General features: G+C 44.9%; 2 protein-coding genes across 9 annotated transcripts in view; one reads left to right on the forward strand and one right to left on the reverse strand.

The window, feature by feature from the left end:
* ddx11 (DEAD/H (Asp-Glu-Ala-Asp/His) box helicase 11) overlaps nucleotides 1-1,260 on the forward strand; it is a 19,373-nt gene extending 18,113 nt beyond the window's left edge. For 2 of the 3 annotated variants that reach the window (XM_054775235.1, XM_054775236.1), the window contains exon 28: nucleotides 3-1,260. In XM_054775235.1, the coding sequence (XP_054631210.1) occupies nucleotides 3-35 (33 nt within the window). In that variant the 3' untranslated portion in view covers nucleotides 36-1,260. The remainder of the gene's footprint in view (nucleotides 1-2) is intronic. The other variant, XM_054775237.1, reaches the window with a different exon arrangement.
* Nucleotides 654-14,707, reverse strand: wash1 (WAS protein family homolog 1). 6 transcript variants are annotated; one of them, XM_054775244.1, is made up of 11 exons: nucleotides 14,638-14,707; nucleotides 7,732-7,872; nucleotides 7,471-7,582; nucleotides 7,171-7,317; nucleotides 6,748-6,884; nucleotides 6,539-6,674; nucleotides 5,276-5,471; nucleotides 2,951-3,121; nucleotides 2,714-2,872; nucleotides 971-1,042; nucleotides 654-892 (listed from the first exon to the last, which is right to left on the reverse strand). In XM_054775244.1, the coding sequence occupies exons 2-11, from the start codon at nucleotides 7,869-7,871 to the stop codon at nucleotides 750-752; spliced, it is 1,413 nt and encodes a 470-aa protein (XP_054631219.1). In that variant the 5' UTR covers nucleotide 7,872; nucleotides 14,638-14,707; the 3' UTR covers nucleotides 654-749. The 6 variants fall into 6 exon arrangements, with proteins under 6 accessions (XP_054631219.1, XP_054631215.1, XP_054631217.1 ...); XM_054775240.1 differs by lacking the exon at nucleotides 14,638-14,707 and adding an exon at nucleotides 8,395-8,519; XM_054775242.1 differs by lacking the exon at nucleotides 14,638-14,707 and adding an exon at nucleotides 8,400-8,515.
* Nucleotides 14,708-14,777: the final 70 nt, after the last annotated feature.

Genomic DNA, 14,777 nt, shown 5'->3' on the forward strand with positions numbered 1-14,777 from the left:
AGTTTTTTGTGGAGAAAAAGCTGAAGAACAACTAGCTTCAACCATGATGTGACTGAGCATTCTAGAACCCCAAAAGTGCCGACAGATTAATGCAGGACATCAGAAATAATCTTCTTGCTTACGTTTTAAAATATGTTCCACTTATCAGCTTTCAGGGGATGTTGTATTGTTTTCACTACAGTGCACTTTATTGTTCAGGATTATTTTGTTCTGCTTTTGTGCAACGCTTGTTGGAAACTATGTGGACAAACCAAGAGTACGTGCATAAAAGGGTCATTACACAGACAGAAGGAAGTTAAAATGGAAGAAAATAGTTGTTCCCCCCATTTGCAGCCATAACTTCCATGTAAGGCCAGGGTCTAGCAGCCCAAGCTAGACAGGTGTGTGTGTGTGTGTGTCTCAGTACGTTTTCCGCATAATGTCTCTTGACAAGCTAGATTAAGTTTGTAACATGGTTTGAACATTTTTAAATACCGCATGTTGAAATAAATTATTGAAGGAGCTACAATGCAGATACGAAGCACAACTTTCATTTGCAACATTAAATATTTAACATGTTATGTAATGCAAACATTGGTTTATTGAAGAGAAATGTGTGTGTAAAATGCTTCCATGATTCACAAGCCTTTCTAACTTAAGACATCCACAAAACTTGCACGTACAAACGTGTTATGTAATATTTCTAGTTTGGTACATTCACAACTATCAAATGCTTTTGTCAGTGCATTAAATCTTTGCTACCCACAATGTCACACCTCCCAGTCGTCATCGTCTGCTGCTGTATGTGGGGATGGAAGTGGTGGGATGACGTCCGACATTCTTGCAAAGGCTCCTCCGGCTCCGGTGGGAGCATCATTTGACTGTCCACCTGATGGAACCTTGCCAGAAATACCTAAAAGAGGATACGTTTTTAATGGGGCGTACTTTTCCCAAATATCCATGCAGCATCTGTCTGTTTTATTTTCATTACCTTTCCTGCGCATGGCAAGCTTGTTGAAGAGATCAGACATGAAGTCACCACCACTTGATGCTGCTCTGACTGCTATGAAACAACAAATGTTAGTTTGGAACCTGAGTAATCTCTTTATTAGGTACACCTGCATAATCAATTCTAATCCAATCCAAGGGCTTTATTTTAACTCCTGCCTGGGAACTATTAGTTTATCACTGTGATTGCAGTTGCAGTGTTTTAACACTAATATTCTATTAATAGGTGTGTCACAAGATCTCACAAGAATAAAACATGAGATTTGTCATTCAGAAAACAGTTTTGCGATAATAAATCTCACAATTATGAAAATTTGCTTTTTGCCGGCTGTTTTCATCGTCTCTCGCCTCCAAACAGGCAGTCAGAGGATTCACTCTGCATTGGTTCAGCGCCTAGACGTTTCTAGAACAACAGCGTTGGAATGGAGTGAGACCTCATGTGCGTCATACAGTTGCTTTGTCTCTGTGGGGGGAGGTGCCCCTAGCATACACACACACAGTGTAGCAAGTAAGCCTCGGGAGCAAAGGTAACGCAGTAGAAATTAGGAGGGGAAAATGATTGCAAAGCTAAACGCCATAGCCCCCGCGTGGAAATATTCCGGCTCATCAATAACGATGGCCTGACAAACTTACCGCAAACATATCCACCCAGCCCAGTTTTCCCATTTGGGGAAAAAATTACACATTGAGATGCAGAGCGTTCTTTCCAACAGCCAACACTCACTGAGACGTTTGATCGGCAAAGTAAATACAAACTGAACAGGGCAAAATGGCATGTTCACTGAAAGTGTACTTTGCTATATCGCAAAATGCCAATTCCACAAATTTACAGAGTGAAAGATGACAAAGTAAAGGAAATATTACAATATAATGGTATATTATATATTCTTATATATTGTCAGAACAATATAGGTTTATTTGGTCTCAAAAAATTTTGACAATATCGTTTAAAGATTTGTGGGACAGTAAGTATTTCAAAACATACCTGCATTGGTTTGTGACTCAGTTAAAAGTTTGACCAGTCACATTCTTTTCATTGTACATTTCTTAAAAATAATGTTAAAATCTTGTCTAGTGGACCAAATCTCGTCTATTGTATCGTCTCGTGAGCTGTGTGTCTCCCCTAATTAATAGGGTTGCCACGTCTGAGGTCAAACCGCTGAACTATAACTATGGTAACCATGAGCTGCTACACTTGACTCATGTCGCTAAGCAAGGTTTCTCACTGCTCATGCTCGTCTCTGCTCATCAGCTCGGGAGCTAGATCAGGTTGTCCCGAAACCGGAAGGTTGGCGGTTCAACACAAAGTCGCTGTTGTGTCCCTCGGCAAGACACTTCACCCACCTTGCCTCCAGTACGGCCCACACTGGTGTATGAATGTGAATGAATGTTTGCCTCCGGTGCTGTCCACACAATGTGAATGAATGTTTTGTGGTGGTTGGAGAGGCCGTAGGCACAAATTGGCAGACACATTTCCGTCAGTCTACACCAGGGCAGCTGTGATACAGATGTAGGTAACCACCACTAGTGGGGTGACTGAGGAGTAAATGCATAATGGATTCACTTCACTGTGATGTGCTTTGGGTACCTTGAAAAGAGCTCCAGAAAATCTAATCTTCTATTATAATTATTATTATTATTATTATGAAGCTGCCTTTGTGTAGCTGTTAATAAAACATGGGCACGACCGCATCTCCCATGTCTCCCTGCTCAAACATTTGCACACCTTGCTCCTGCTCCTTCTGTTTCTTCTTCTCCATCTTTCGCTCTTTGACATTGCGTAACTTGGCTTTGCCGATGCCTCCGGCGTTGCGGATGGACTCCAGGAGGCTGGCCCGGCTGTCTGAAGGCTCAACCACCTCGCTGGGGGCACCGGACACAGGACCTACAAGTCAAAGTGGGATGGTGAGGTCACTTTTATGTTAACTGCATTTCCAGTATACTTTATTTTGCTCTTTCAAACCTGAGTTAGGAACTCTGGAGCCGTCTGTGGACGTTTCTGCAGGAGGAGGAGGAGGAGGTGGTGGTGGTGGTGGAGGAGGAGGGGGTGGTGGAGGAGGCAGTCCAGCTGGAGTGGTTTGTGCAGATTCAAGAGGAGGTGGTGGCGGAGGAGGAGGAACACTGGGTTGAAAACCTGAAATAAACGGGACAAGTCAGCCAGCCAACAATTGCCATATATTCCGGTATATAAGCAGCACCGGTGTATAAGCCGCACCCTCTCAATTTAGAGGAAAAAACAGATTTGTACATGTATAAACCGCACCCGTGTATAAGCCACACGTGTCCAAGTCATAAAATGGCATATTGTGGCACGCACGAGTCCGTGAGGACCAGTCAGCTCTTTATTGGACAGGAGCCAATCATAAGCTATCAAAAAACTCAGGACAAGCTTGTCAACTCATTGGAAATTGCAATATAACAGTCTGACTCACGGTGCCATCTTACAAACAACATTAAACTCATCAAAACTTCAAAAGAGTTTTTGGTACATGTTTGTGTATTTGTCAGGTAAACCTTTTGAGTGTTAAGTTACTGTGTTATGAATTTAGTGTTAGTAAGATGACAGATGACACTGTGATGTAAGATGTAAGATGATGTAAGATGACACTGTGAGTCAGACTGTTATGTTGTTATACTGTTAAATATAATGACCTCCTGCGATTTCCAATAGGTTGACAAGCTCTTTTTGAGTGCACTGCAAGCAACACGGCATTTAAACAATTAGTGGTAGTTCTGAAGTAAAGGAGATGTCACAAGATTAGAATGTAGCCGCACCGCTAGATAAGCCGCAGGGTTCAAAGTTTAAGAAAAAAGTAGCAACTTATACACCAGAATTTACGGCAGATATAAAAGACACAATTATGTATACATCTAAATCTACTTGTTCTACTTTTTACTTGTCTTTTTTGTGATGCCACCTCAGAAAGGTGTCAGTGAAGCCAAGTGGAGAAGTGCGATAATGATAACAGCACCGGAAATGAAACTTACGTCCACAAAGTCTCTTTACAATTTACAGAAGCAATTGACGAGACATGAGACAATCAGATTTCTTCTGTGTACTCATTAGTTATCAAAGTGTACAGTATACTGTACACAGTGTTCTCTTGTTTATCGCCGGGGATAGGTTCCCAAAATAACCCGCAATAAGTGAAATCTGCGAAGTAGCCGACTATTTGTTTACAGTTATTATATATGTTTTAAGGCTGTGAAACCCCTCACAGTAAACTTTAAACACTTTTCTCAGACAAGTGTTAACATTTTCTCACATTTTAAACACTCTCAAAGTTCAAATTTCATTTCACTTTTAATGATCAATCTACTAGGTTCGACACAAGAAATTATTAAGGGACTCCTCGTCCCTTAATAATTGTCCTCCTCGTCCTACTCGTGAACTGAAGATTAATTTAGCCGGTTAGCTTCTTCTTCTTGTATTGTTTATTGGCGGTTAGCAAGCAGCTTGCGCAGTTAGCTAGTTTGCTAGCGACTAAGGTGATTGACAATGGTCTACAGCCAATCAAGACATAGAACACAATGGGCGGGTTCTCCCTTAGCCAATAAAGACTGTTGTGGCTTTATATTTATATACATATTCAGGCTCTATTGTCTACTGTGGGTTCCTAATGTGCTAGTACAGGCACGTAAACACACAGAGATGAGGCGGAGCTGCACACATCTTCAACATGAGTATACAACACCCTCTACTGGTAGCAGTAGTGAATACAATGACAGACACATACAACAGAGCACAGAAAGATCGCTCTAATACACCACAAGGACACACAACACAATGCACGCTCATACATAAATTAAAATGTGCAAAATTGTACTTAAAAAAAAATAAATAAATCAGAGAAACAGCGAGTCCGCGAAAGGTGAACTGCGATGTAGTGAGGGAACACTGCAATATGTAATATAAATAAATATCTTCTTTTTAAAATTGAATTGAGATATTCTTTTTAAATATTTGGATTTGTATTATATAAAATATAAGCAATTATTTAAAAAAATATTGAATTTGTTATTTATAATTAATTATTAATTACATTTTAAATTCATTTGTTAATTAAATTAATACAAATTATTACTCATCATTTTCAAGAGTCTCCAATACAGGATATATTAATTATTTTATTAATTTTCATTTATAAAAATACATTTTTTGAATATATTTTTAATGTATGTATGCCCACACTTTAGGGCATACAGACACACTGTATTGGAAACTCTTCAAAATGGTGAACACAGGTTAAGTTCTATTGTTGGTAAATTTGTGCTTGTTCGTGACTACCTTCTGCGCTGCTCTCCTCTGAGAAGGACGGCAGCTCAGGCATGATGTGTATGGGTCCTGATGGGGCAAAACCGGGCCCCAGGTCGGCACTGTAAGACAAGTCATCTGCGATGCCCGGCAGGTCTGGCAAGTAGGATGGGACGTCAATTTCGGGCACCTGACCCAGGTCTGGTACATAGAAATAGTTTTCTGCTGTCTGTGGAGATGGTGACAAATGGGACAGATCCTCAACATTCACCTTCAATGTATCATAACTACAACAAAGTGCATTACCGTAATTTCCTGACTGTAGAGCGCACCGGTATGTAAGCCGCACTTGTCTATAAGCCGCAGGTATCCATGTCGTAACGTGGAATATTTAGTACACATAAAGATCTTTTTAAACTATTGATTAAATAAATGCTTTTTTCCCCAAACAGTGCTGAACAGGGCATGTAACATGGATAGTTGAAACAGTGCCGAACAGGTCTAGTTTAACAGTAGCCTACCAGAAAAGTCTGCCATCCTCCTCCTCCTCCTCCTGGGAACTAAAACCCACTAAAGCCACAACTGAAATGCCTCATAATTTCTTTGTCACACACTTTGCTAGTCGCTCTCTTTCGTTGTCGCTTTTGTCTCAAGGCAAATTAGCCATTTAGCAATACTCTTCATCAGAAGTAGTCAAGCCTTTCAAAAGCCGTTGGTGATGGTGGCCCGAGCTGTCCAAACAGAAGCTGTAGTAATTCTACACTTGAAACTTACCTAAGATATGTCAGAGATCACTGCATAAGACTTCAAGACGTGATATTAGCTTCCACTTCACTCGTCCACAACACTAACTTCCTGAAGCTGCACTCTAAGCATCATAGGAAATGCAGTTTCAGCCATAAATGGTCAATTTATGGCGTCACTGTACAAGCCGCAGGGTTCAAAGCGTGAGAAAACAGTAACAGCTTATACACGGGAAATTACGGTATACTGTATGGACAAAAGTGTTGGGGTACACTTCTTAATCAGTTCAATCAATCAGCAGACCACTGAAGGCCTCCTGAATCTTAATATTCACCCTAGCAACATATTTTGGACAATTGTAGGCATCCATAAAAGCATGCTTGGATGAGTTTGGTGTGGAAGAATTTGAGATCTCTGGCCTAAATTTATTTTGTCAAACACCAGTGACCTCACAAATAATCATGTGGCTGAATAGACAAAAATTCACATATGTGGGAGCAAATGGGCAAGTGTCCCAGTACTTTTGTCCATATGGTGTCTGGATAAGGTTACCAATCTCTCCAGCTGCTCTCTCTTGGTGATGGACAAAGGAGCATCGAAAGGCTTCTCTGCTTTTTCAGTTTCTATCGTTGTGTGTGTCTTTGTCACAGCTCCCGCCAGAGGATCGAGGAATACATACTTCTTATATCTTCAACACAAAAGAAGGATGTTTAACATGATCTTCTGTCATTGTGCTCGTGTGTTTGTGCACATGGACTCACAGGTTCTCTGTGGTATTAAAAAGCAACAGCGAGCTGACGGAGGAGATGTTGCGTGGCAGACTGCCCAGCCCTTCCTCTGTTTCGTCCTCAGACTTCTTCTTATTGCCCACGCACACCGGGAAGTAGACCAACTTCTCCTGCAAGGGAGGTAAACAAAGGGTGCAAGGTGACGACCTGTAAAGGTCAGTTTGATCTTGAATAACAAATGTGGCAGTACAGAATCAAATGGGGTATGAATAATGCATTCCTGTACTGAAGGAATTTGCAAAATGTGTCTCCCGTTTCTCCCAAAGACAGATTTCAGAGCAAAACCAAGCAATGTGTGTTATTTTTCTTACCATAAAAGGGCAGTGAGAGGCATCGCCCCTGTAAGTGCTCATTATCATTATCCTAAGGTAATTGCATGGAAAAAAAACACCTCACCTGTAAGGTTTTCTCGTCAAAGGGCCGAAGTTTGTTCTGGATCCTCTGTCGAGGACGGGCTTGTAGTGAAGGGTCAGCCGCTCCAGTGAAGATAGACGAGTAGTCCTGGAGTCTGTCTGGAGCTGGGTACTTGGCACTGGAGAAAACCTAGAAACACAACCCAGCTTTTAAGAGAACAATTTAAGCCTAGAGTTTCAAAACCTTAATGATATCTTAATTATTGAGGCTTTTTACACTCAGGTACATACCAGATGTCAAACATCAGCAAAATCAGCATCTTACGTTAAGTTGTTGGCTTACCTTGGTGGCCTTTTTACTGCCCTTGATCCTGTCAATGCGCGCCTGAACTAGTCGGATCCGGTCAGTGACACTCTGCATATGCCGGCGGTTTTTCTCTACACTCTCTGACACCCTAAAAGTAACACACATTGTTATCAAAGAAAAGTACAGAACACAAGGGATATACGGGTTTGTCCAGTATCCCACAACCTGGAGAGGATCAGCAGTAAAATTTATAGTGAGTAATTTAAGCAAATATTAGAATTCTTTTGTTGCGCTTACCTCCTGAAAATATCTGTAGAAATGGTCTCCAGGTAGAATAATGCATTTGCTATCTGATTAACAGCCTCCTCTCTCCTCAGGTCTGGCTGGATGAGAGGCACTGAGTAAACCTGACCCTCCAGGCAGTGCTTCTGGGTCATCCTGCAAAGAAACAATCACGTTTTTAATCAAATCCAAAAGCTTGAAGCATTGCAGGTAATTGCCTTGTGGAGAGAGTGTCAACAGAAATAACTGCACTCCATTACTAAACATAGGAATCATGCCAAAGACCATTTTAGAACTTGTTATGGTCTTCACACATTATATCAATACAGGGAAAGAAAGCATTGGCAGAGTTTTAAACTAGCTAAAATATTCTCTCTCTTAACGCTCATCTGACTCACATGACTGCTGCAAACACGTGATCCGCTGTTGCGTACTTTAGTGTGTAAATGGACAAATGGCAATCCTGTAAATGTTCATTTACTGATAATTTATAGGTAATACATATCATACGAATAGGAAAGACAAAATCAATGTGCTAATCTAAGCACATTGATTCACGACAGAAAAAGTTAGCAGTTTACGCTAATGAAAAACAAACGCCGTAAGCCTTATGGATGCAGACAGTCACACGTCAAATGTCATTTATGATATCGAACCTTATAAAAGCTAATTCCTGACCTGACCATTGATGTAGTGCACCTGTTAACAACACCAGGATGTGTGTAGAGGCAGTAGAAGCTATTTTACAGCGCTAGCATAACAACAGCGGAGTACTTCCGCTTCAATGTGTCATGTGACTTGCCATTCTTCAAATGAGGCGTTCAAGTCCAGATGGAAATCTCCACTTTCGTCGAATGACGAATTACTCGACATCGTCCGTTAAAGAAGAAAAACTGTCAGGCGTGGTGGGAGCCACGACAGGAATCAGGATCCCAATGCAGACAACCAGAGTCAAAAATAGTAACAAAAATACTTTAATATGGAACAGAAAGAGTCCACAAGGTAAAAGTACAACTAAGGAAAATCCACTAACGGTTAACCAACGAAAAACACTGACAGCAAAAGGCTGTCAGGAACAAAAACCAAAGTACAAACAAAAAACACTGTAGGCAAACCTGACAGGAGATATCTTGGATACAAGGCTGAATGAACAAGCAGGTAAGGGAGCCAGAATGCAGGGTAAGGAACAAGAAGCCGGGCTAAGCGGGAGCAAGGAACAGGAGGTCAGGGAGTCAAGGAGTACAATCTGGCACTGGTAGATTGTTTGGCTGCAGCTTAAGAAGGGAGGAGGTAATGAGCTGCAGGTGTGTGTGATTAGGTCTGGGTCATGTTCAGGGATGTGCTGCAACACAAAAACAGCAGAGGGCAGCAGAGCAGAATGCAGAACATGACAGTATGTCCCCCCCTCATAAGACGCCTCCTGGCGGCTTACCTGGCTTGTTAGGATGGAGACGGTGGAAGTCGCTTATGAGTGACGGATCCAAGATAAGGGAGCGGGAGACCCAAGAACGCTCCTCAGGGCCGTAACCCTCCCAGTCGACCAGGTACTGGAATCCTCTGCCCCTCCTTCGGGAGTCCAAGATAGCCTTCACCGTGTATGCTGGATGGCCATCGATCAGGCGCGGCGGAGGAGGCGACTCGGCCGGGGGGCACAGGTGACTGGAGGACACAGGTTTGAGGCAGGAGACGTGGAATACCGGGTGTACTTTGAGTGCTGGAGGTAGTTTAAGTCTGACGGCAGAGGGACTGATGATGGAGTCAATTAGGTATGGTCCCACAAATCTGGGTGCAAGCTTCCGGCTGGTTCCGGCCAGTGGTAAGTCCCTGGATGACAACCAGACTTCCTGACCGACCTGGTAGACGGGTGCCGGAATTCTGTGGCGGTCGGCCAGGCGTCGATTGCGCTCCGCCGTGCGGTTCAGTGCGGCTACCGTCTCTCGCCAAACTCTTCGGGCGCGGCGAAGGTGGATCTGGACCGATGGTACTGACACTTCTGCCTCCTGAGACGGAAAAAGAGGAGGCTGGTATCCATTGGCGACTTTAAAGGGTGACATACCTGTGGCCGAGCTGACAAGGGTGTTATGCGCGTACTCCACCCAGGGGAGGTGGATGGACCAGGATGACGGGTGTCGGTGGCAGACGCAGCGTAAGGCGGCCTCGAGGTCCTGGTTGGCCCGCTCTGTCTGGCCGTTTGTCTGTGGATGGTAACCGGATGATAAGCTCACTGATGCCCCGAGCATCTTGCAGAAGGACTTCCAGACCTTGGAAGTGAATTGGGGCCCTCTGTCGGAAACAATGTTGATTGGGATTCCGTGGATGCGGAAGACATGTCTCACCAAGAGTCGCGCTGTGTCCAGTGAAGTAGGTAGTCCAGGTAACGCTATGAAATGTGCCATCTTGGAAAACCGGTCAACAATGTTCAGAATTGTGGTATTTCCTCTGGAAGCAGGTAGTCCAGTAACGAAGTCCAAAGCTATATGTGACCAGGGACGGGTCGGGATGGGCAGCGGTTGTAACAGACCCGCCGGAGGTCGATTCGATGACTTATTTCTGGCGCAGACAGAGCAGGCCGCGACGAACTCCTTCACATCCGCCGCCATGGAAGGCCACCAAAACCTCTGCGCCAATGCCAGTTGAGTTCGTCTGGTTCCTGGGTGACAGGTAACTCTGGAAGCGTGACCCCACTGCAATACGTCCGACCTCAGCGTCTCAGGAACAAACAATTTACCAGCAGGACAACCCTCTGGAGACTCCTCCCCTTTAGTTGCCTCCGACACCTTCTTCTCCACCTCCCACCGAAGAGCGCCCAACACTCGGGCCACAGGTATGATGGTTTCCGGCGCTGTTCCCTCCTCCGTGGGACTGAAGACTCTGGACAGGGCGTCAGGTTTAATATTGCGTGAACCGGGTCTGTAGGTGATGGAGAAATTGAAGCGTGTTAGGAACAGTGACCAACGGGCTTGTCTGGCATTGAGTCTCTGGGCGGTTCTGATGTAGGACAAGTTCTTGTGGTCGGTGATAACTATAAAAGGATGAACTGCGCCCTCCAGCCAATGCCGCCACTCCCGCAGCGCGAGAACGATGGCCAACAGCTCCCTGTTGCCCACATCGTAGTTCCCTTCAGCCTGTGTGAGGCGACGCGAGAAGAAGGCGCAGGGATGCAGCTTCTGGTCGACCGGGGACCGCTGGGACAGCACGGCTCCCACTCCCGTATCAGAAGCGTCAACCTCAACAGAAAATTGTAAATTAGGATCAGGATGTACCAGAACCGGAGCGGAAGTAAACAAGGTCTTGAGTGTGTTAAACGCAGAATTAGCCTCTGGGGTCCATACAAACGGAATTTTAGGTGATGTAAGCCTAGTCAGAGGTCCTGCTTTGCTGCTGAAATTACGTATGAATCGCCTGTAGAAGTTGGCGAACCCGAGAAACCTCTGCAAGTGCTTCCTTGATTTGGGAGTAGGCCACTCGACCACCGCCTGGATCTTGGCGGGATCGGCACGCAGTTGACCTTTCTCCACAATGTACCCCAGAAATGGCACCGAAGTGGCGTGAAAGTCGCACTTCTCTGCCTTAACGTAGAGCCTATTCTCCATTAAACGCTGGAGAACTAGTCGGACATGAGTGGTGTCGTCTTGAAGATTCCTGGAAAAGATAAGTATGTCATCCAAATATACGAAACAGAATTGATTTATCATGTCGCTGAGAACATCGTTAATGAGATTTTGGAACACCGCCGGGGCGTTCGTGAGACCGAAAGGCATCACCAGATATTCGAAATGCCCCAGCGGTGTGTTAAACGCGGTCTTCCACTCATCTCCATCCTTTATGCGTATCAGATGATAGGCGTTGCGGAGATCCAATTTTGAAAAAATGCGTGCAGAGTGTAAAGCGGAAAAGGCAGAATCCATAAGTGGCAAGGAGTAACTATTGCGGACCGTGATGCTATTGAGCCCCCGGTAATCGATACAGGGCCGTAGAGATTTGTCTTTCTTGGCAACAAAGAAAAAGCCCGCCCCCAGTGGCGAGGAAGAGGGTCGAATAAGACCGGCTGCTAGGGAAGAGGAAATGTACTCTTTGAGGGCTTTCTGTTCTGGAGCGGAGATGTTATACAATTTGGCGCTAGGAAATGTGGCGTTAGGGAGTAATTCTATGGCGCAGTCGTACGGTCGATGAGGGGGAAGTGTTTGCGCACGGTCCTTGCTGAACACTTGCTTTAAGTCGTGGTATTCGCTAGGAATTCCTGTAAGATCTATAACTTCCTCTGGGGATATGGAAGAGGGAACATTGGATCGAGCCGAACGGAGACAGTTAGCGTGACAAAACGGGCTCCAACTGGAGACGTGCAATTTGTTCCAATCTAAGAGTGGGTTGTGAAGCTTAAGCCAGGTTAACCCCAGCACTAGTGGTGCGGACTGGGAGGGCATGACATAAAAACGGATGGTCTCGGAGTGGTTACCAGAGAGATGAAGGATAAGCGGTTCGGTTTGGTGTGTAATGGCCGCCAGGAAGCGCCTATCCAAAGACCAGACCTCCTTCTTAGCAGGTAACTTAATCATGCTGATATTATGTTTGAGAACAAACGTAGTGTCCAAGAAACAGTCATCGGCGCCCGAGTCAATAAGTGCGGTTATGTCAATACTTCTCTCTTTCTTTATAATTACTCCCTTAATTTGAAGTCTCTTGAAGGAAACCTCCTCCGCTGTAGTGGCTGAATCATGGAGGTACTCACAGCTCCCCATGGCTGGATGGTCCTCCGTAGCCGGTTGGTTGCTCCTGGATCTTGGCTTTAACTCCGCTGCTGATCCAGAAGTCGATCCTTGGCGACGATGTGGTCGAATGGGGCATTGGAGGAGTCGATGCCCCGGATCTCCACAGTAGAGGCAGAGGTTCAGCTTGCGACGACGTGCTCTTTCCTCGGCGGCGAGGCGTCGTCCCCCAAGTTGCATGGGAACCTCTGGTAGTACGGCCACGGCATCTCCGATCCCTGGTTCGAGCCTCTGTCCCTCAGGAGATGGTAATGGTATCCTGGTAGGAATTGACAACCTGCCGCCGTATCCCTCCTTGGTGTACTCTCTCACCCTCTCCCTTATGCGGTTCTCTAACTCTATGGCTAAATTGATAAGGCCGTTGAGGGAAGTAGTGTTGTCCTTAGCCACCAGCTCATCTTTAATGTGTACATCGAGTGCTTTGCGAAAAATACTTCGGAGAACGGTATCGGGATACCCACTCTCTACAGCAAGCACTCGGAAATCAATAGAAAAATCTGCCACCGAGCGTCCTTTCTGTTTCATGTCTAGTAGTCGGCTAGCTGCTTCCATTCCCCGAATGGGATGGTGAAAAACCCGTCTGATTTCTTCCAGGAACATGGGTAAGGAGGTGCGTATGGCAGGCATAGATGTGCTCGCAACCATAGCCCACGTAGCGGCTCTACCCGAGAGTAAGCTCATTATGAATGCTACCTTGGATTGGTCCGATGTGTACGTGGTGGGCTGCTGGTCAAAAACGAGGGAACACTGGTGTAGAAACTGGTTGCAGGAGTCCGAATCTCCAGAGAAGCGAGCAGGGTGAGGGATATTAGGCTCTCGCAGCTGATGAGATACAGGTGCGTGTGCAGCTGCGCCATTAGGTGCGTCTAAGGCGTGTGGAGACGTACTGACCTCTGGTGGCGGGTGAGAGGAGGTGCTGGCGAGTCGTAGGTTTAGAGCGTCCATGCCGGCAGATAGGACCGATATGGCCTCCATGATGCCTTGGAGGGTCTTCTCGTGGCCACCGACTAATTGGCCTTGATGTGCCAGGGCCGAGCGGAAGTGCTCCATGTCTGCGGGATCCATTTTGGCCAGATTGTTCTGTCAGGCGTGGTGGGAGCCACGACAGGAATCAGGATCCCAATGCAGACAACCAGAGTCAAAAATAGTAACAAAAATACTTTAATATGGAACAGAAAGAGTCCACAAGGTAAAAGTACAACTAAGGAAAATCCACTAACGGTTAACCAACGAAAAACACTGACAGCAAAAGGCTGTCAGGAACAAAAACCAAAGTACAAACAAAAAACACTGTAGGCAAACCTGACAGGAGATATCTTGGATACAAGGCTGAATGAACAAGCAGGTAAGGGAGCCAGAATGCAGGGTAAGGAACAAGAAGCCGGGCTAAGCGGGAGCAAGGAACAGGAGGTCAGGGAGTCAAGGAGTACAATCTGGCACTGGTAGATTGTTTGGCTGCAGCTTAAGAAGGGAGGAGGTAATGAGCTGCAGGTGTGTGTGATTAGGTCTGGGTCATGTTCAGGGATGTGCTGCAACACAAAAACAGCAGAGGGCAGCAGAGCAGAATGCAGAACATGACAAAAACAACCTTAACAGTAAATTGACAACCGCTTTAGTCGTTTGGTAGTGTTATATGCTTACTAGTTATGTTTATTAGTTTTAGTGAAAGAATTCGTACATGTGAAACGTTATGTTCTTATCTTTTTGTAAGGTTACGTTTTTATGCTCAATTAATGCTTTCATAAATGTGTCATAAGTGGATTCAAAGCCCAAAGCAGTTTATTAAAAATTCTATTCTTGTTATTTATATATTCAAATGTATGCAGCCTAAAGCGTGCTGACCATCTTGTGATTCTTCTGCTCTTCATTATATATGGTAATAGGTTAGGATGGATGACAGCAAAGAAGACAATAAATCAGTACACTAAGCCACAGGTACATTAGGTACATCTGCACAATTCAATAACTTCAAATGCAAGAGCTGTATAAAAAAGCCTTTTAAAATACATTGCTTTATATATGTTTTCAGTGATGTAGAACTTTACTGCGTCACGCTGAGAGGTTTCTTACATTCCGGTTACCTTATTTAGCCCCACTATGAGGTGATGTCCTACTGGTACATGCAATGAAGACAACAATTTTGTTAAAGTAATACCTCTTTACATGAGAGGTCAGCAGTGCACCACATGGCCAACGTTGATGTGGCTCTATGTACAAAAAAACGAACCTTCATCCGGAAAGGCTGCTCTGATGTTGAACAGCCTATAGGGTGCGTGTTTGCCCCGGAGTTTGACG

This window comes from Dunckerocampus dactyliophorus, chromosome 5, assembly GCF_027744805.1.
Source record: "Dunckerocampus dactyliophorus isolate RoL2022-P2 chromosome 5, RoL_Ddac_1.1, whole genome shotgun sequence".
In the NCBI taxonomy this organism is placed as follows: Eukaryota; Metazoa; Chordata; class Actinopteri; order Syngnathiformes; family Syngnathidae; genus Dunckerocampus; species Dunckerocampus dactyliophorus.